The 22471-nt window shown below is 36.9% G+C and overlaps 1 protein-coding gene, 1 long non-coding RNA gene and 1 pseudogene across 7 annotated transcripts; all 3 read left to right on the plus strand.

Moving 5' to 3' along the window:
* Nucleotides 1–45: 45 nt before the first annotated feature.
* LOC116405243 (protein ENHANCED DOWNY MILDEW 2-like) lies at nucleotides 46–876 on the plus strand. Its single transcript, XM_031889205.1, has 2 exons — nucleotides 46–539; nucleotides 693–876. Exons 1-2 carry the CDS (start codon nucleotides 214–216, stop codon nucleotides 874–876), a joined length of 510 nt encoding a protein of 169 aa, XP_031745065.1. The 5' UTR covers nucleotides 46–213.
* Nucleotides 877–916: 40 nt separating this feature from the next.
* On the plus strand, nucleotides 917–20848 carry LOC116405116. 6 transcript variants are annotated; one of them, XR_004218212.1, is made up of 5 exons: nucleotides 917–1023; nucleotides 10059–10100; nucleotides 10457–10616; nucleotides 17131–17204; nucleotides 20347–20848. It is a non-coding gene; the product is annotated as an uncharacterized LOC116405116 (long non-coding RNA). The 6 variants fall into 6 exon arrangements; XR_004218211.1 differs by lacking the exon at nucleotides 20347–20848 and adding an exon at nucleotides 17759–17936; XR_004218210.1 differs by lacking the exon at nucleotides 20347–20848 and adding an exon at nucleotides 17773–17936.
* LOC116405115 lies at nucleotides 4184–5585 on the plus strand (annotated as a pseudogene).
* Nucleotides 20849–22471: the final 1623 nt, after the last annotated feature.

A 22471-nucleotide genomic window follows, 5' to 3' on the forward strand; every position in this document is an offset into this window, starting at 1 on the left:
TGGCCTATTAATGTTTTTTTTTCATTTAATTTGACCAGGGACCAGATTGATGAAGAAATTGAGACTCCTGCTAGAGACCATATAAAATTTCCTGGTCTTGAAGAGAGTAGGCTTCCCATTCAGAAAAGGAAACTTCCTATCAGTGATACAAGACGAGGGAAGACGATAGTTTTTCGTGGGAGTAGGGAGAATGTTGTATCAAAGAAGGGATCTATGCCAGATGACCTTCAGGGAAAATCTGCTGCAAAAGTATCCAAATCATTTGAGAGGTCCTCATCTGATGGGAAGCTTCTTGGTAAAGTGACTGCGAAATCATTGTGGAGTTCTGAGTCTAAAAATGTGAAATTGGGTAACATTTCAAGAAACTCTTTGAATCAAAAAGGAGAATCTGTCCTCATGGACATTGATAAGACGATCAAAGTGAAAAAATCCTCCTTAGTTGGCAAGTCTGCCATACCAACCAAGAGATTTGATCCAAGTAAGATTTACAAGGAGGATAGAAGTGGGATGCTCCTATTAGATGCCAATTCGGAGAGGAGGTAACTGCCATTTGTACTTCACATTTGGTTTTGATGCCCTCACCCTTAAAAAATGAATTAAGGAATGACAACAGTTATAAACTTCCCTAAAGTGCACGCTTGCATGTTTGGTAAAGTGGATTTGTTTCTAAAATATTCTTTCTTTTAACCTAGGTTAATGGACATGATGAAAAATGTTGCATCGTCAATTACTTTGGAAGACGTAATTAAGAAGCACAAAGTCCCATCTACTCATGCATATTCTTTAAAACATGTAGTGGACAAGACAATTAAGATGGGGAAGTTGGAAGGGTCAGTTGTGGTAAGAAAATTATTAACTTTTGTATCCTTAAAGTGATCTCGTGGTTTCTTATCCCTTAATGGTCTACTGTTTTGGTTGTTAGGTTTTCGAGCTGCTCTGCGCAAGCTTGAGGAAGGATGTTGCATTGAGGATGCAGAAGCTGTTTGTGAGCCTGAAGTTCTTAACCACATATTTAAGTGGAAGGTGCTTACAATTTCTTATTGCACTGTTCTAAAGAAATTTCTTAGGCTTTTATTTGCTCAGCTGCTTTGACGAAATTTTTGACAAAGCATGGTCTTATACTGACTAATATTTTGTGTTTTCGAAGTTTTGAACTATTTTGTGCTTTCATCTTAGACATTCGGCCCCTGCTCTCTATTTTCCTGTTTACATCTTTTTCCTTATGCTGAATCATTTGGTGGCAGATGCCTTTTCTCGTTTTAGTAGCTCTAGGATATTGTTGGGATTCTGTCATTTGTTGTTTGATAGAGAAGCAACTGACATAGTGGCTCTTGTATCCTCGAACAAGACATTTGATATTAATACGAAGGAGAAGGATTGTTTTTTTTGGAGCTTGAATCCTTCTAAAAGTATTTCTTGTAGTTCCCTCTTTTGGAGCTTTTGTGAAAATTTTAAGAATGTAGTTCCCTCTTTTAGAGATTTTGTAAAATTTTTCTAGAAGACTTAGCACTTCTGTTTGTGGTAAGTCAATCATGGAAGACTTCTACAGATATTTCTTTTAAAAAGGAGACAGCCTCTTTATTAATATTAATATAATAATAATGAGACAAAAGCTCATAATACAAAAGAATTATACAATGAGCATGTAAGCATGGATCGGGGGTGCACCTGGACATCTCAACTAGGTTGACACCCCCTTAACACCCTCATCATATCCAACCAAGCTAAAACCCGTAACAAAGGAGTAATGGCTAAAGGCAAAACAAACACAAAAGAAGTACAGGGAAATACAAATACAAATACAAGACTAAACATCCTTCTAAATAAAAGGCGACCAAAAACTTGCACCAAGACAAACTCGAGATCATAGGAGGAAGAACACTATGAGGAGGCTGAAAAGAGGAAGACTTTTACAGATTAGATTGGTTTTTAGAAAGATGATCCTTTTTGTAGGGCTGCTTTTTCACATTCTGTATTGGTGGGCAGAAAAAAGACTTCAATCATATCTTTTTGAATCATGACTTTGTTTGGTTAGTTTGGAGTTGTTTCTATGAGGTGTTTGACTTTCCTTTTGCTAGACACATGCTGTGTTTTAGAAAGCCTCCTAGGCGCATGCATAGTGCCTCGCCTTGCACACAAGTGCATCAGATGTGGTGCTTTCAGTGAAGCCCTACGGCCCAAAGTCCTAGGCATTGGGTTTTTTTTTTCATTATTTTAAAAAAGTAATTATTAGGGTTTTTTCCTTCCATATTAATTATAAATAATAAAATTTGCTTGGCCTAAATGGAATATTTTTTTTCCTATGGTTACTTTTATTTTTTTCTTTTATATTCCCAATTCAACTATCCTCTTTTTTATCTTGTATTTTTATATTATCTTGTATTATATATAGAGAGACTGCACCTTAAAAAAAAAACCCACATTTTTTTAACGCCTTGCACTTAAGCCCTAAAAGACTATTGTGCTTTATTATGCCTTGAGCATTGAAAAACATTAGACACAGAGATCACGGAGATGATTGAGGAGTTTCTTCTTCATCTGTCCTCTAGGTTGTAATTTATTTGACTGGAGTTTCTTTTTAATTGGATTCACTTGTGTGAGCTTTGATTTTTCTTTTTTAGATTGAAAAACAAGTTGATCCTTTAGATTTTTTTTGAAAAGGAAACAACCTCATTTATTAATAAATGAACAATGAAACTAAATCTTATAGTATAAGAGGATTATACGATGAGCATTCAAACCAAGGATAAGGATGTGCATTTGAGCATCCCAGCTAAGTTGACACCCTCTTAGTATCCTTATCATATCCTACATAATAAAAAGATAGAACAACTAATAACGTCCAAGTGCAGGACTAACCACAACCAATACAACTCAAAAAGGACATAAGAAACAACTTCTAACCAGACTAGGAATTAAAAATACAGCCAGACAAAGAAAGATTCTGAAACGGTTGGAAACACCAGAGGCTGTGAGCCAAATCTGAATCATCAACAAGGAGGAAAGTTAAAAGGCCTGCCAGTTTAGTAAGATATATTGCATAGAGAAGTCTTTAAATTGTTTTCGTAGAGAGCATCACAAAGAGGCACTCAGACGTGCGCACTCGTATCTATTGAACCAAGAGGAGGCTTTATTGTGGAAGACTCGCAGATTTCTCTCAAACCACAGTTCCAACAAAATTTCCTTGACGGTATTGCACCAAAGCAAGGAGGCATTTTTTCATCATAACCGGACCAAGAAGTAACTGTCTAACATTATTCTTGCATTCTTTATCAAGGTCTCAGCTGAGATTAAAGGTGTGAAAGAGTTTACTCCTACACTTGGCAGCATATACACATTCAAACAAGTGCTGGAGTTCCGCATGAAATTTGAGATAGAATGGGCATATATGTGGCGAAATATAATGAGTGGGTAACTTCTTTGCATAATGGATGCACAAATTGAACTCCTGAACAACATAATCGATAGAGTTATACTTACCTCGGGCTTTTAGATTTCTGAAGGCTTTTTTCCAACTGTAGGTCCATCGGAGTGGCAAGAGACAAGTGCTTCGATAATGACTTTACTGAAAAAACCCCATTAGTTTCCATTAACCAGATTCTTTTATTCTCAATATTGGATAATCTTGTCCTTTCCAAGGAGCCCAGGAGAAGTTGAAAATTAGAGATTTCAAGCTCCTAACAATCTTCTGAAATCAAGAAACCCAGAGGAAGTGGAGGCGTTCCAATGTTCTACAACCGAGCCTTTTGGTTTAAGGGCAATTCTGTACAGCTTGGGAGTGTGGTCTTCAAAGCAATTCTATCCATTCATGGATCCAACCAAAACAAAATTTTGTCACCCTTTCCAACTTTAAAAGCTGCCACACTATCTAGAAATATTTATCCAAGGGCTTCTTAAACTTGAATTTTCTTTGCCACTTGTGTGCCACTGGAAGAGGCTACTCCCGTGAATACTACAAACCACCTTATACCATAGAGAGTTTTGTTCTGCCATGAACCTCCACCTCCACTTGGCAAGAAGAGTAATGTTTCTAAATTTCAGCTTGTCCAGCCCAAGGCCCCCATCTCCTTGGGGTTTGGAAACTAATTCCCATTTCACTAGGTGGTTCAACTTGCTACCGTTGTTCCCTTCTCAAAAGAAGTTCCTCCATGGTTCTTTCAATGGAATTAGAGATTTTTTGGCATGAGGAATGTTTAGCAATTCCTCATGGATGCCGCTAAGGAGATCTTACTTTCCCCAATATTAATTCCGCATATAGATGACTTTTCCCAATTTATCTTTTGCCCATAACACTAAAATATTTCAAGCGTCTTTTTAACGTTTTCATGAATAACTTCATCAAACTTGGAAAATATTAAGGTGTTGTCTGCAAATTGAAGGAGGGGAACATGAACATTGTTCTTTCCTACCATGAAACCTTCATACAAACCGTTCAAGTGTAGATTTGAGATGAAACTACTAAGCACTTCGCTAACCAGAAGAAAAGAAAGAGGGAAAGGGGATCCCCTTGCTTTAACCCTCTTGAGGCTTGAATTCTTCCTCTGGGCCTCCCATTGACGAATTCTGAATACTTAGGGTTTTTAACACAATCCATGATCAATCCAGCACACAAGCAGCAGAGACAGCGGAGTTTGAAGGCGTTTTCGGAGGCAGTGTCTGTTCCTAACAGAGAAAACTAGGGTTTTCACGACTATGTCTTGCTTGGATATACAGCAAGTTCTCAATGATTACAAAACCAAAGACCCACTCACCATCACTACTCTCAAGCTCAATCAAAAGGCTCTTTCTGATATAAATGGTTTGTCCCTTTTCAAAAACTTGGAGAAGCTTGATTTGACATTCAACAATCTCACATCGCTTCAGGGGTTGGAGTCATGCACCAATTTGAAGTGGCTCTCAGTTGTACAAAACAAACTTGATAACTTAAAAGGAATTGAAGGGCTTTCTAGACTTAATGTATTAAATGCGGGAAAGAATAAGCTTCGGTCAATGGACGAAATTAGACCCCTTGTTGGCTTTTGTGCTTTGATTTTGAATGACAATGAGATTGCTTCTATTTGCAAGCTTGATCAGATGAAGAACCTGAATACTCTGGTTCTTTCTAGAAATCCAATCCACAGTATTGGAGATTCTCTGTTGAAAGTGAAATCAATGAAAAAGCTATCCCTTTCTAACTGCAAACATCAATCTATTGAATCCTCAAGTTTTGTATCGAACTTAAAGAGCTTAGACTTGCTCACAATGAAATCAGGATGCTCCCAATGCTTTGGCTCATAACAAGAAGTTGTTGAATTTGGATTTGGGAAATAATGTCATCATGAGATGGTCAGATTTAAAGGTATTGAGTTCATTAGGCTATCTGAGGAATATTTATGTTCGAGGGAATCCTATTGGATAAAAAGATTTGTCGACTGGTTCCAGGCTTGCGTGTATTGAATGCGAGATCAATTGATAAATGCATTAAGAATGAGAATGATAATGGGAGTGATAAAGAAGACGACACTCCAATCAGGAGCCTAGATCGTCAAAAAAGAAAAAGGATAGAAAACTGAATGGGAATGTTGAAACACACCCGTCTGTTCAAGGCACTGATGGCAAACTTGATCATACTAATGGTGCTGATGTGGACAGTTGGAACGCAAAAAACGTAAGATGGATAAGGTCACCAGGGAGGAGAAAGTAATTCCATCTCTTGACAATAAGATAAATCTCGGTACCAATGATATTGATAAGGAAAAGAAGACTTCAAAGCAGAAAAGAACAAAAAGCAATAAGGAGCCATCTTTGCCAATACACAAGGAGACACTTACCAAGATTGAAAACCATAAGAAGAAAGCAAAGAAGGAAGGGAAAGGCAGATTGGTGTTATTGACGACGCTGAAGTGCCATTTGAACAGCTTTTCGGAGATGATCTTATTGAAGACATGGATGCTGTTCTCCAAAAGGTTGGTGAGAAAGAAGTAGAGGAGATGATTTTAAAGCCTAACTTGGCATCATTTTCAGCTAATAGAAAGGAATCTAAAAGCCAAGATCGAGTTGGAAGGTTACAAATATCCCCAATAGTTGAAATTGGAATGGACGGAATATCAACATGGGGGGATGAGTAATTGCAATGCAAAGGCATTCAGTTACTTGGGAAAATTTGGATCAATCATGGCAGCACCGTGGTCGGACAGGTGTGGAATGCAGTAATAGAAAAAGAGAATGGGTTTTAGAAACTCATTTCAGTTGTTTGTCTTGCAATGAGCTATGAAGCGTAAGCTACTGTTGTTGGGAGACTTGACTTTTGATTTGGGGGAGTTCATGAGATGGAGGATTTTTACTTTTCTGACTTAAACAAGTGACATGCCAAAAGATTTTGTAGCTTGTTGGTACCTGAGCAAGTTCTAATTTGAAACTTACATATTTCTTCTTCACAGCCTTAAAATAGTGCATAATTAGAACTGTTAATGCCTAAATTGAAACAGAGGTGTTTGGGGGTATATTATTTCAGTTTTTATATTATTTCTATAATAGAGTTTGCCTTGTGTCTCTTAAAAAAAAAACAACAACAATCCATGATCGAAGAGATGATCCATCAATGATTGAAATTTTTCTGCTTCAAAATTCTTTCCAAGAAACCCCAATCAACTCGATCAAATGCCTCTCCAAGGTCCAGTTTGTAATCCATCCTTGCTTTTTTGGACCTATAATACTCCACAACTTTATTTGCAATAAGTACAGGATCCAGAATTTGGCGGCCATCCAAAAAGGCACTTTGAGTGAGAGCTCTAATACTGGGCATAATTATCTTCATTTTTCAGCAAGCACTTTTGCAATCAATTTGTACAGCAAAGTAGTGAAACTTATGGGCCGGAAATTAATTACCTTTACTGCATCTTCCTTTTTCTTGATCAAGCAAATAAATTTCTCCTTTACATGCATTTAGTTTCCCAGTCCCATAGAACTCATTGAATAATTTACAAAGATTGTCCTTGAGGAGATCCCAAAATTTGATGAAGAATTCTACTGTGAAGCTATCCGGACCTGGAGCCTCTGTTTCTTCCCATTGATTTTAATGCTGCCCTGATCTCCACCAAACTAAATTTTGAAATAAGCCTTTTATTTTGATCTGCGAAACTACAAACCAATAAAAAAGGAGGTGTGAGGAGATTTCTCATAGAGGGTGCTGTAGAAATCAAGTATTAAATGTTCAATTTCAAAGAATAAAGTGGTTGGGTTTCCTTGATTATTAACAAGCTTCGGAATTAGACTTCTTTTTTTTTTTTTTTTTTCCACCATGAGAACGATGGAAGAAACTCATATTTTTGTTCCCCAATTTCAGCCAAGTCAACTTAGTTTTCTGGATTATATCTCTTTCCTCCCTTCTACAAAGAGCTAGAAGATCCACTCTCTTATTAACAATAAGTGATCCCCTGTGCACGTATCCGGTTGATCATATTTTTTCTCTTCTAGTGCGATGGCTTTTAATAAGGTTTCTTCATGACTTTTCTGTTTTCTTTCATAATCTGAATGCCATGATTTGAGTTGACCCTTAATGTTTTGGAGTTGAGTTGATAAGGCAAAGCCCATCCAGCCCGGAGGAGTGCTTGTGGTTAATGAATTTTCAATAAATTGGCAGCAATGCTTGTCTAGCAACCAGCTGTTGCAAAATCGAAAAGGGGAAGGCTCCCACTCGAATGCCCCTGCTTCTAATAAAAAAGGGAAGTGGTTTAAGGAGATCCTTACTTGACGAGTTACACGTGTGTTCGCAAAAGCCTTGTCCCGGTCAAAAGTAACTAAAAATCTGTCAAGCAATGATCTCAAAACTACTCTTCCTTCTCTTGACCATGTTAATTTTCTGTTCAGTAAAATAACTTCAATGAGTTTCCATTCTTCAATGAATTTATTGAATTTCCTCATTCATGCCACAAGTCATTCTACTTGCTGGAAATCGCTCCCTTTGATTTGGTCATATTAAAATCCCCCCCAAACACCAAGCTTCTATACAATAACCAATGAGGGAGAGCAGCTCTGACCAAATGAATTTTCCCTCTGTAATCAGTAGGTCCATAAATATTGGTTACCCAACACAACTTATTGCACATTGTTCTGCATTTAACTGACAGTGAGTGGCCCCTTTCAATACTTCAATAAAAGAAAATTTACTTTCATCTCACTTGGTTAACATTCTTCCTGATTTTCCATGAGCTTCAAGAAAGATTCCAGTTTTTTGATCTCCAAGTGGATTGAAAACAAAGTATTGACCCATTCCAATCTTGAAAGAAATATGGGAAAAAGGAAGATGACAATAGGCAGTAGCTTATAATCCTTTTCCGTGGGATATATGAGGAAGACTTGACACTGAGAATAGGCTTTTGGTTGGAAATGTGAGGAGCTATAATAAGCTGTGAGCACCTTCCACCCAACAGAAAACTTTTGCTTGTAATATCTTTGAATCCACTTGGTCAAAAGGGCCTTAGTATCTCTCCACCTGGCTGCTGTTAGCTTGCACTGCTATTTGGATTCTTGGTTGTGGCCTCTTGATCCTACTTCTGGTTTTACTGTTAGATCCCTTATAGCTGACTTAGTGGGCACGGTTGATCCATTATTGTCTGATTTTTGTTCTGTGATTTGGAAAGATAGATTTTCCTAAAACGATGAAAATTTTTCTTTAAGATCTTAGTTGGGGTGCCATCAATACTGCTGATTGTCTTCCACGTTGCATGCTTTATATGTCTATTTCTCCTTCTTGGTGTCACATGTGTTGCTGCTACGCTGAATCTTCGATCCATTTGTTTTTCCATTTTCCTCTTGCTGCCAATTTTTGGGATATTCTTTTTAGGCTTTTTGATGGTCTTATACGTGTCTTAATAACATTTTGGACACATTGGCTTCTCTTCTGGTGGGTCAACCCTTTGGTGGTACAAAGATGACACTTTGGTTGACATGCGGCGTTCTTTTGGTATCTGTGGGGTGAAAGGAATAAGTGGCTTTTTCATGATTCTTCTTGTTCAAATATTTTATGGAATTTGTTCTGTCTATTTCTTTTCCTTGGTGTAAAGCTAAGCCCCCCTCTCTCTATAGATAATCTATTTTAGTTAACAATTGGACATCCTTCTCTTCTATAAGTTCCTTTAGGTGTTTGGGGTTTTCCCCAGATTTCATTTATAAATGAAATGGTTTTTTTTACAATTGGACTTCTCTTCTGTACTGGGTATCACCCGAACCCCCTTGCAAAATTAGTTTCTTCACATTATCCCTCTTCACAAAGTGGGAGGAGGCATTTATGAATATTTTTAAAGTGAATACTTCTTTGATGTCCTGACTTATTAAAAGTGTATTGAATTTTCAGATCGCAAAGAACATGGAAGTGTTTATATGGTCCTGAGATTATAAGAGTCTTAATAATCAGGATAGGCTTCAGAATTTGATGAGGTTTAACCTTTTTGCCTGTTCATATGCAGTTTGTATATGGAAAAGGAGGACAATATTTATCACCTTTTTCCTCATTGCTTCTTTGCTTCCAAGGGAAGAAGCTTTCTGCTTAGTACCTTCAGATTTCCGCTTGTCTTTCTAATTCTAATCATATTGATGACTGGCTTTCTCAAGTGAAGTTGAAGTCCTTTGGGGTATGCTGTCGGGGCATTCCTTTAGTTGCGTTGGCTTGAAAGTAACTTTAAACTTTTTGAAGCTAAGTCTTCTGATATAACTTCTTTTGGTGGAAATTTACAACTCATCTCCTTGTGGTGGGCTCATAGTTATAGCCAATTCTTTTGCAATTATCCAATTTCTTTGCATCACAACAATTGGTCAAATTTTCTGCAATTAGTTTTTTTGGGATGGGGTTCACTTTTCACCGTCCCTAAGCTGTTTCTACTTCGCTTTTGTCTGATGATGTCTCTTATAAAACATCAATGTGTGATAGCAGAAGGAAATTGTTAGCAGCCGGTCTTTTTTGCTGTCCAGACATATGGACGTGTTTTCTCCATTATTTTTCCTGTTTAATTTTTTCTCGCTCTCATTATTTTTTCCATTTCATAGTCCTTGTAAATACTAAAATGTCTTCTGCAATGCAGATTGTTGATAGGCTTCATTGGTACATAGAGAAAGGCAATACAGTAAGTCCATTATGTTGATTTGTTTGATTTTTATTATATTGAGCAGAATTCGTTATTTATTTTTCTTAGTGCAACATTTTCTTTCAATGCATTTCATTGTTAGGAGGCTATCTGTTACCTTAAATATTCTTTAGATTCATTATGCACTCCACAATCTCACAAAAAGTACAAGCCTCGTATGTTATCCTTTTGAACTCCTATGATTGTGAAAGTTGAGAGATGTTTACAATCATGGAACCACTCGGGGAGGGGGGGGGGGGGGGGTTCATCTAACTCTTCTACAAGCAACCCTTTCAAACTCCCCACGTCCTACTTATCCTTATTTACAAAAAGAAAGGTATCGTCTATGATTGCAGGATTGAAAGATTTTAGAATAAAAAATAGAAGCCATGTTAGATATTCTCTTCGAATTGTGCTCAGGGCAGCAAGTTAATTGGGAGAAGTAAGCATTATATGGAGGCAATATTGATGAGGCTACATTGATCTCTACTTCTTCAAGGCTGAATTGGGAGGCTGGTAATTGCCTTTATATATCTTGGCTTACCTCTGGTGGTTATTCTAAACAGCAGTCTTTTTGGCAGCCTGTTATAGATAAAGTCCATTTGAAACTCGATAAATGGAAAAGGGTATAACTTGTCCAGAGGGGCCGTTTAACTTTTTTTTTTTTTTAAGATAAGAAACATTTCATTGATAAATAAAATCTGTACAACATTTTCTACTCTGGGTAAAATGGTTTCTTGTTAGAAAAATCCTACTTGTTTGAAACCTTAAAAAGTGTCATCTCTCCATTGGGTACATCCAAATATAATGGTACAAATATGTGCTATAAAAAGTTTCTTTATCCTATGACCATTTTTTTCTTTAAAGATATGTAAGAAGTGACACTGAACTGTGTCCTTTGTAGCTATGATGCCCAAACAATAATCAGCTCGTTTGTATTTATATTCATCGTTATAGACCTCTTGAATTGTCTATTTACCTATATTCCTATTTAATTTCTTTGGTTTTTGTGTGATTCAACTTTATGCAACCCTCATGTATCTCTCTTTTTGTTGATGAAAGTTCTTATTTTTCACAAAAGAGAAGAATCAAACTTGTATACGTTCCTATTGCCTGGTATTTTCTGTGAATTTGACCATAGTAGTTCACAGAAAATTCACATTCACAGAAAATACCAGGCAACAGGAACGTATACAAGTTTGATTCTTCTCTTTGTGAAAAATAAGAACTTCATCACAAAAAGAGGATACATGAGGGTTGCATAAAGTTGAATCACACAAAAACCAAAGAAATTAAATTAAGCATCCAAACGGACCCCCAAGATTAAGGTTGAATCAACAAAACCTTGAATGGAAAATTTCGGAGTCTCAATCCTCAAATTAACACTTGAACCTTCAAACAAAAATAATTTAACTCATTCCATTGTAAACTTATTTAGATCCAAAAAATATTCATTTGGGCATACCAAACCAACACAGTCAAGAGATACCAAAAAGCAAACTGTGGCTTAAACTAAGGTAGAAATGGCACGCGGCTCTGGGGCAGGAGAATCGACTTGGCAGTCAGCTCGGTGCACAACTCACAAAAGGAGAAAGAATCGGCTGTGACAAGCGCGATTCGAAGGAGTAGATAAGTGCTCTGTGATGCACAGATCGACTTGCTCAAGCAAGGGTTCGTTTAACAATTGCCGGCAATGAGATCTGGGTGGCACGAGACAAAACTTAACGACGGTAAGGCTTAACGAAAACGTTCAAAAACTAGATGATTGATGAAATGAAAAGAGAGAGATTCCTCGGCTTCACCTACATGCAAACGTAGGAGGTGGGGTGCATAGTCGGCTTGTACGACTTCGTCACTAAGGAACAAAGGAGGAATGACGGTGTCAACAAACGACGAGCGGTGATCCTTGCAACGGAGCACGATGGCGGCTGGGGTTTGTGAAGAATTAAGAAGATGATGAATAGTTCCCTTTTTTGCACGTTTCACAAGGGTTAATTATATATAATAATAATAATGATATTTATTATTATTATCATTATTCCTTTTCTTTTGCTAATTAACAAATTAACCAAAATCAAATCATACTTTCTCTCCTCGTTAAATACCCATCAAACCAAACTTTTTACTTTCCCCAAAAATACAATATCTTTCCAAATAATTAGATTTTACAATATAATTATTTTCTCTCTAAAAAATATCTTTCCTAAAAAAAATCAATAATATATTATTCTACCCTTCCATAACTTAATTAATTATATACATATATAATTAACCAATAAACTTAAATCTCACCAAAATTTTCAATAGTATAATTAATTAAATAATCTTCCACTGAACATTCAATTAATCACAATTTCCACAATACTAAAAAAATTATAACACCCAATTAAATCCATCATAAATTAAATTAAACTAAGATAATTAAAAAATAAAATTACCTTAATTTTTGGGTGTTACAGTTTTTTGAATTTAAATAATTTTTAGACGTAACCAGCCTTAAGGACAGCATGTTGTACAAGTTATCGACCCTACTGCACCTGTCACTCATGCATACCTTGCTGCCATGGAGCAAATGTACATAGACTTATTGTTCAAAGTATTGGCACAGTGACAACCTACCTAGGATATCCAAACAACTCATGTACGGACACCGGCTGCAAGTGTTTAGATCCCAGTTGCGGGAGTTTAGGCCCCAATTGTAGCATATAACCTACTTGATATGCTTTCAGCAGAAGCCAAACACCTGAGGGATTTCAGGAAGTATAACCCTCGGACTTTCGATGGATCCTTGGCAAACTCCACCAAGGCGCAGATGTGGTTGAGTTCGGTGAAGACTATCTTTCGTTACATGAAGTGCTCCAATGACCAGAAAGTTTAGTGCGTCATGTTCTTACTGACTGATAGAGACAGAGGCTAGTGGAAGTCCACATAGAGGATGTTGGGTGGAGATATGAGTCAGATCACCTAAAAGTAGTTTAAGGAGAATTTTCATGCCAAATTCTTCTTCGTGTCAAGAGTTCTTAAAGTTGGAGCAAGGCAATATGGCCATAGAGGAGTATGATCAAGAATTCGATGTGTTATCCCGATTTGCACCTGAGTTAGTGAGAACTGAGACTGAGAGAGTTGACAAGTTTGTCAAAGGCATTAAGTAGGAGATCCAGGGTTTCGTTAGAGTCTTTAGACTAGCTACCTAAGATGATGCACTACACATGACAGTGGATTTGAGTTTGCATGAGAGGATAAAGATGGCCAAGGCTGTAGAGAATGGTCCAATTGTAGGGTAGAAAAGGAAGGCTTAGCAGTAGCCTACAGTAGCACCACAAAGGAATTTGAGATTAGGTGGTTTGTTCCAGCAGCTTAGACAGTAGGTTGTTGAGGCAGGCAAAACCTTGAAGGAAGTATACATGTGTTCTAATTGTGAAAGGTCTCATTCAGGTCATTGCCTAATAGGAAGTAGTATATGCTACAAGTGTAGGCAACCTGACATATATATAGCTGATAATTACCCTCAGAAATAGTTTGAACCTATCTCGAACTAGACTTCTACATCTCGATAGGGGTGAGTTTTTGCCACTAATCAACAGGAGGCTGAGAAAGCTTACACAGTGGTGATAGGTACACTCCTAATCTTGGAGCACTTTGCTTTATTATTATTTGACTCGGGGTCCTCTCATTCTTTTATATCGCCAATTTTTGTTCAACATATGAGTTTACAAGTAGAACCCTTGAGTTATATGTTATTTGTCTCTACTCCATCTGGAGAAATTATGTTGTCGAAAGGAAAGATAAAAACATGTTAAATAGAAATAGCATATCATGTTTTAGATGTAACTTTATTAGTATTACACATGCAAGACTTTGATGTAATATCGGGCATGAATTGGCTATCTGCTAACCATGCAAACATAGATTATTCTCGCAAGGAGGTAGTTTTTAACCCTCATGAGGCGACTAGTTTAAAGTATAAGGGGGCGGGGACTGTGGCCTACCCAAAGTTATCTCAACCATGAAGGCCAGTAAGTTGTTCAACCAAGGTACTTAGAGTATCTTGGCTAGTGTTGTAGATACCAGAGAGCCCGATGTATCCTTATCATCTGAATGAATGGTAAGGAAATACCCCGATGTTTTTTTAGAAGAGCTTTCAAGACTTTCTCCTCACAAAGAGGTTGATTTTGCTATTGAACTGAAACCAGGCACTGGTCCCATATCGAGAGCTCCATACAGAATGGCTCCAGCTGAGCTGAAGGAGTTGAAGGTCTAGTTGCAAGAATTATAGGACAAGGGCTTTATTCGATCTAGTATGTCACCTTGGGGAGCACCGCATTATTTGTGAAGAAGAAAGATGGGTTGATGTGTCTTTGCATTTACTATAAAAAGCTTAATAAGGTGATAGTCAAGAACAAATATTCATTGCCCAGGATTGATGGCTTGTTTGATCAGTTTTAGGGAGCCACTGTGTTCTCTAAGATCAATTTACGATCAGGATATCACCAGTTGAGGATTAGAGACAGTGATATTCCAAGACTGCCTTTCCAGATATGGACATTACGAGTTTATTGTGATGTCCTTTGGCTCGACAAATGCTCCTGGTGTATTTATGGATTTGATGAATAAGGTGCTTAAGGATTTCTTAGACACTTCTGTGATATTTTTTATTGATCACATCTTGGTTTACTCCAAGACAGAGGCTGAGCATGAGGAGTATTTGCATAAGGTATTAGAGACTCTTCGAGCCAATAGGCTATATGCCAAGTTTTCCAAGTGTGAGTTTTGACTGAAGCAAGTTTTGTTCCTTGGCCATGTAGTGTCCAGTGAAGGAGTTATTATAGACCCAGCAAAGATTAAAGTTGTTACCATTTGGCCTCGACCTTGTACAGTCAGTGAAGTTTAAAGTTTTTTGGGTTTAATAGGTTATTACAGAAGGTTGTGGAAGGCTTCTCTCGTATAGCTAGTCCTTTGACCTAGCTAACCAGGAAGGGGAATCCTTTTGTTTGGAGCCCAGCATGTGAGAGCAGTTTCCAGGATCTTAAACAGAAACTTGTTACTACACCAGTCCTTATAGTGCCAGATGGATCTGGGAGTTATGTGATTTACAGCGATGCCTCTTAGAAAGGATTGAGTTGTGTATTGATGCAATAAGGTAAGGTGGTTGTTTATGCCTCTCCTCAGTTGAAGAGCCATGAGCAGAACTACCCTACACATGATTTAGAGTTTGGCAGCAATAGTTTTTGCACTTAAGATTTGGAGGCATTATTTATATGGTGAGAAGATTCAGATCTTCATTGACCATAAGAGCTTGAATTGGTCAAGGACTTAAATATGAGATAAATATGAGATAGCGCGGATGGCTCGAGTTGTCAAGGACTACGATCATGAGATCGTGAGTTAGTAGGAAGGTATCATACTCTGTAGCACTCATTACTAGTCAGGTTCCTTTGCACAGAGATCTTGAGAGAGCTAAGATTGCATTTTTAGTAGGAGAAGTCACCTCACAGTTAGCTCAGGTGTCAGTACAACCAACTTTGAGGCAGAGAATTATTATTGCTCAGCTCACTGATCCTTATTTGGTTGATAAGCGATGCTTAACAGAAGTAGGGTAAGCTGAGGAGTTCTCTTTATCCTCTGATGATGGACTCATGTTCGAGAGACGGTTATGTGTGCCAGCAGACAGTGTAGTTAAGACAGAGTTGTTGGTTGAGGCCCATAATTCTCCACTTTCTATGCATCCAAATAGTACAAAGATGTATAAATATTTAAAACAAGTTTACTGGTGGAAAAATATGAAGAGGGAAGTGCCAGACTTTGTCAATAAGTCTCTAGTTTGCTAACAGGTGAAGACAAGTTTACTGGTGGAAAAATATGAAGAGGGACGTAATCTTATTTTTAAAGTATCTTAATTTAATTTAATTTATGATGGATTTAGTCTAGTGTTATAATTTTTAGAATTGTTTGTTTTGTGGAAATGTGATTAATTAAATGTTCAATGGAAGATTATTTAATTAATTGTATTATTGGAAATTTTGGTGAGATTTAAGATTATTGGCTAATTATATAAAGTAAATATAATAAACTAAGTCATGGAAGGGTAAGAGTAATTTATTATTGACTTTTTTAGGAAAGATATTTTTGAGCGAGAGAAAATAATTATATTGTGGAAAATATAATTATTTTGAAAGATATTGTATTCTTGGGAAAAATAAAAAAGTTTGGTTTGATGAGGAGACAGAGTATAATTTAATTGAGTTAACTTGTTAATTGGAAATGGAAAAGGAATAATGATAATAATAATAAATATCATCATTATTATTATATATAATTAACCCTCGTGAAACGTGCAAAGAAAAGAGAGAACTATTCATCATCTTCTTCCTTCTTCACAAACCCTAGTCGACACTGAACCCATTGCAAGGATCATTACTCGTCGTTTGTGGACACTGTCATTCCTCCTCCGTTCGTGTACAGGTGAAGTTGAGGTGTCTCTCTCTTTTTATTTATTTTTCGCACGTTTTTGTCAAGCCTCATTGTCGGCAAGTTCTGTCTCGTGCCACCAAAATCTCATCGCAGCAGCGGTCGAACGAACCTTTTGCCTGACCAAGCCGATATACATCACCGAGCCGATTCTCCACTTCTTCACAAGTTGCCCTCAACTCTGCTGATTTTTCCTCTCTTTGCGAGTAGTGCGCCCAAGCTAACCGTCGAGCCGATTTCCTTCTGTCAAGTTGTGTGAGCCATTTCTACCTTAGTCCAAGCCAAGTTACTTTTTGTATCTCTTGAGCCTTTTGGGTGAATTTGTGTTGGGTTTGGTACGTCCAAATGAATATTCTTTGGATCTTAAATAAGTTTACAAGAGAATGAGTTGAATTACTTTTGCTCGAAGGTTCAAGTGTTAATTTGAGGATTTGAAACTGCAAATTTTTTCATTCAAGGTTGTGTTGGATTCAACCTTAGTCTTGGGGTGAGTTTGGATGCTTAATTAAATAGTTGGATGATGGTTGACAAAATTAACAATTTTAATTTTGTTTATGTTTAGGCCTGACTTAATTGAGAATTGACTATCAGGAAGGGACTATATTTTCACTATATTTTCAACTAATTAATCTCCAGGTAAAAGATTCTACTACTAGCCTTTACATTATGTTTTACCTTAGTATGCATTAACATAGTTATGATGCATGTGATGTGACTGTTAAGGATGTTAGATAATGATAGCAACATAGAAAATCGTTATGTATGACTGAGATATGTGATGACCATGATATGTTATGAATGAGATATACTATGGTTGAGATATATTACGATTAAGATATGATATTTATGTTATGCTATATGTATATGCTATGATGTTCTGTTAGCTTTACTTGTTAGAGTCGTACCATGTAGGTGTCCATCGGGATCACCACCTATTTATGTATTTGTGGTTAGGTTTGATGTGTGATTCGACAAGATCACTTACAACTTGACTCTTCTTTAGGTGATTCCTTCTGCTTCACCAAGAGCCCATATATGTCCCTACGAGATCACTGGATAGGGTGATTCAGTAGAATAATAGATATGCGGTACTTTCTTATAGGAGGACTTTAACGTAAAATTAACAAACACGTAGTGGGACTAATAGTGGATCCCTTACTAAGTATAAATTTAGACTAACTCCTTTCTAGATTTAATTTTTCAGGCAAAGATAGAGGTAAAGGCAAGTTGGCGAATAACAAGAAGTGACCATGGTTCTCCATAGGGGACAATTTATGTTTTATTTAGCATTTATATTTTCAATATTAAATTTTCATAAACTTATTTCAGAACCCATATTTACTTTTAGATATATATTTTTATTTTAAATAGGGCCCAAACTAATATTTTATTTATTGTTTTCTTTACATACTTTACTTATATTTTATGAATAAATATTTGAAGTGTTTGTTTTAAAACTTAGTATTTTCTTTGATTTAAATAAAAAGTCTTTATTGTTTTAGTAGTAATGACCTCAACTTAGTATAAAGAGTTGGGTCGTTACACTTTCGAGTTATGTAGAGGATGTAAACCTAGTTAAGTCACTCCATAATTTGGGGTTGTCCAGCACACGTTTTAGTGTCAAATTCTAAGAAGTTGGACTCTCGTTCAAGGTTATGTCAATTTTTTGGTTATCCTAAAGAAACGAGAGGTGGTCTATTCTTCGATCCACAAGAAAACAAAGTGTTTATATTGACAAAGGCTACTTTCTTGGAAGAAAACAACATGAGAGATCATAAACCATGAAGCAAATCAAAATTAAGTGAAGCTACTAATGAATCAACAAGGGTTGTTGATGAAGTTGGTCCCTCATCAAGAGTTGAGGAAACCAACACATCCTCTCAGGCAACCTAGTAATTAATTAATTGGAAAAGTAATTAATTAAATTAAATCATGAATAATACACATAAATGTAGCAAAACCCAAAAATATTTACGTCGCATGTAACAAAAAATTAAAGCACATGAAGCCACCATTATTCTTTTTTATAAATTTCAGATTTTCCCTTTGTCATTATTTTTGTGCATTGTGAAACCATTCTTCACTTCACTTCTTTTTCTTCTTCTTTGCAATTTATTCTTTTCTTCTTCGTATTATTAATTTCTTCATATTATTACTTCTCTTTCATATTCTCACTTCTTCTTGTCTGTGATTTCTTCATTTCCTTTTTCAAAATTTCTTCCTTCTTCATCTCTCATCTTCTTTTTTTGCTTCTTGGTACAAGATCTAAATGATATTAGTACATGATTTAAATGATAATGTATCAATATCTAAATCACCAGTTGTCTATCCCAGATAAACAGACATAGACCACTGTTACTAATGGATCGTTTAGATTTGGTACAATATTGTTTAGACTAAATAAAAGATCGTTTATGTTGGATTTATGTCCTAAAACTCGTAGATTGTAAATATAATCTATTAATCGTTGTTAATAACATGTTATTATTGTAATAATTGTTATTGGTTATAATATTAGTTGTCTTAATAACTCAAATCAAACAAACTAACATCCTAAGTTGTTTAATGAATCTTAAACAGTATGTAGAGACATATAGGGATAAAGGTTCAAGATCAGCTTAAAGGTTCTATAGTACAAGGATAAGGCTGAATACCTAATCCTGGTAACACTATGAATATGGCTCACTTTGTATTTGATACAAACACAATGATTCAACGCGTTTGTGTAGTTGACATACGAGTGACGGTATCTTATGCAATAAGTTTACATAAGATCAGACGGCAAAATAATAACTACTAAATGAAACTCTGTTACTAGTCAGGTTTCTATTCATTAGGATGACCTAGGTAACTTAGTTTTAATTGTAACGCCCCAACTTTTCTAGAAGGTTGAGGTCATTACTATTTAAGTAAATATATATTTTTTTTAATATACAAGAAAATAAATTAAAATTTGAGGAAAAACTTTAAATAATAAGTAGTTAAAATAACTGATCAAAATACCAGTTTGGGCCCAAAAATAAAAGAAATACTTAAAGTAATTGAACCAGAGTTCTGAAATAAACCTATGAAAATATAACTATTGAAATATAAATGCGGAAGAAAACTGAATTGTTCCCTATGGCGATCTATGATCACTTCTTATCATTCGCTATTATGCCCTTGCCTCTACCCTTACCTGAAATTAAACATTTAAAAGAGTGAGTATAAATTTATACTTAGTAAGAGACCCATAGTGGTCTCACTATGTGTCTGTTAACCTTTCGTTAGAGTCCTGTAACATGTACCGCATACTATTGCGCTCCCGAACGCATACTATCAAGTGGTTCCATAGGGACACATCTAGGCTCTCGGTGAACCCGAAGGAATCATCCTATAGGAGAGTCAGGCTGTAAGTGATCCCGTCGAATCACATCTCAAACAAGTCACACATGCATACATAGGTGGTGACCCTGATGGACCCCCATACGGTACAACTCTAATAGGCAAAACTAACAGAACACTATAGCCTATACATGTTTATCATAAGATCAACATCTTAGCTCAATTACACATAACTCAAAAGTAACATATTTGATTATAGCATGCCTCAACAAATAATACTATATCTAAATCATAATATGGTTTTCAAAGTAACTATTTATACGACCATCTCAAACAACATAATTCAACTCATTCCAGTGCTAACTCATTTTAGACCCAAAACAATAATTATTTGGGTGTACCAAACCCAACGAGAATTAAGCAAAAACTCACCAAGGGCTTAAATATGTTGCAGACGGCTAAAACTGAAGGTGGCTCGACTAACAACGCTTCAGCTCGAGCCTTGAGACTCACGCTGGCATACGACTCACACAGGAATGGCTCGTTGCGCGTGGCTCACGTATGGCTTACACGAAACGGCTCGGATCCACAGAGATGACTCACGAGGCTCGGTGAAGGAATACGACTCGAACTAACACGACTTGGACATGTGGCTCGCAAAAAGAAAACTTTCACAGCTTGCATCCTTCACTGTCAAGCACGATGATGTCCGGCGGTGCTGTGCGAGTGGAGGCAACGACGGATGATGGTTTCGACGGAAGAGAGGGTTCTGACCGATGATGTGTAGGAGGAACGTACAGAGGAAGACAGGGGTCGTTCGACGGTTCGATGCAACACGCGTCGACACGGCTGGAGAGAAATGAACGGTTGTGCTTCGTGACCGTGACGCTTCGACTATGCGACTTTGACAGGGACTCTCTCACCGGAGTGCTGCATTCGATGATGGCTGGAGGAGCGGGCGACAGCTACTTAGGGTTATATGGTGAAGAAGAAAGAGTGGGTGGAGAAGATGAGCACGAAATACGAGAGACTTATTTAATATATACAATAATAATAAGTATTATTATTATTATTGTCATTATCTTTATTATCATTATTTAATTTCCCCAACGAACTCATTTTTTTCTATTTCAATTAATTTTTCTCTTTCTTCATTACTAACTCAATCCATCATCAATAACTTCTCTCGTTTCCTTAATAATTATATTATCCATAATATAATTATTCTTATTCGTCTATAACTTTGCTTATACCCATAAACAATAATTACTCATAATACTTTCAACTTTACAAATTTAATTTACCAACCAATCAATCCAAAAATGACCACTTTAACAAAATGATTTCAAATTCAGAATTAACCACATATCATTCCAACGCACTTAACTTCCACAAATCAAATAATTTCACACATAACACCCAATTTTTTTTAATATAACCCACATTAAAGTTAACTTACTAGTTTTGGGGTGTTGTAATCTTTCCTCCTTTGAGAAACTTTCGTCCTTGAAAGATCTAATCCTCGAATAGCTCGGGATAATGCGCTCTCATGTTGTCCTCTTTCTCTCAAGTAGCTTCCTCAACCTCGTGGTTTCGCCACAAAACCTTGACCAATGTAATTCCTCTGTTACAAAGCAGTTTAACTTCCTTAGCCAAAATCTCAACTGGCCGCTCCTCATAGCTTAAGTTGTCGTTAATTTGCAACGGTTTGTAGTCGACTATATGTGAGGGATCTGCCACATACTTCCTCAGCATGGAGACATGAAACACATCATGAACTGCAAATAATTGCGGAGGCAAGGCCAAATGATAAGCTACAGGGCCAATCCTTTCAAGAATCTCAAACGACCCTACAAAACGTGGACTCAACTTCCCTTTCTTCTCGAATCTTAGAACACCCTACCTTCAGAAAAATCATGTCTCCTACGTCAAACTCAAGATCCCTACGTCGTTCATCAGCATAGTTCCTCTGTCTGCTCTATGTTGTCAATATGCGAGCTCTAATTTTCTGTGTGGCTTCGTTGGTGGGCTGAACTAGTTCAAGGCCTAACATTCTCTGCTCACCAACCTCACCCCAACAAACCGGGGATCTACAACTTTTACCATACAAAGCTTCAAACGGTGCCATGCCAATGGTAGCTATTATAGGCGAACTCCATCAAGTTCAAGTGGGAGTCCCAACTCCCTAAGAACTCCAACACACAAGCTCGCAACATATCCTCCAGAATCTAATTCAAACGCTCTATCTGACCATCAGTCTGAGGATGAAAAGTTGTACTGAAGTCCAATCTCGTGCCCATGGTAGCCTGAAGTCCTTTCCAGAACTTGAAAGTAAAACGGGCATCTCTATCAAAAACAATGGATACCGATACCCTATGCAACCTCACTACTTCAGTTATATACAATTATATGGGTTGCCCGGGACTCAAACCCAGAACTTGTGCCCACTTACTGGCAGTATAAGTGGACTTCCCTGGAATGAAGTGTGCTGACTTCGTGAGTCTGTCAACAACAACCCATATCACTGTATAACTCTTCAGGGTCCTAGGTAGTCCAGAAATGAAGTCCATAGATACATT

This window comes from Cucumis sativus, chromosome 7, assembly GCF_000004075.3.
Source record: "Cucumis sativus cultivar 9930 chromosome 7, Cucumber_9930_V3, whole genome shotgun sequence".
Classification (NCBI taxonomy): domain Eukaryota; kingdom Viridiplantae; phylum Streptophyta; class Magnoliopsida; order Cucurbitales; family Cucurbitaceae; genus Cucumis; species Cucumis sativus.

Excerpts from the sequence above, each read along its gene's own strand:
- LOC116405243 (XM_031889205.1), top strand. The coding sequence starts at position 214 with ATGCCAGATGACCTTCAGGGAAAATCTGCTGCAAAAGTATCCAAATCA. Across the intron at positions 540-692 it reads GATGCCAATTCGGAGAGGAG|GTTAATGGACATGATGAAAA; the intron begins GTAACTGCCATT and ends CTTTTAACCTAG.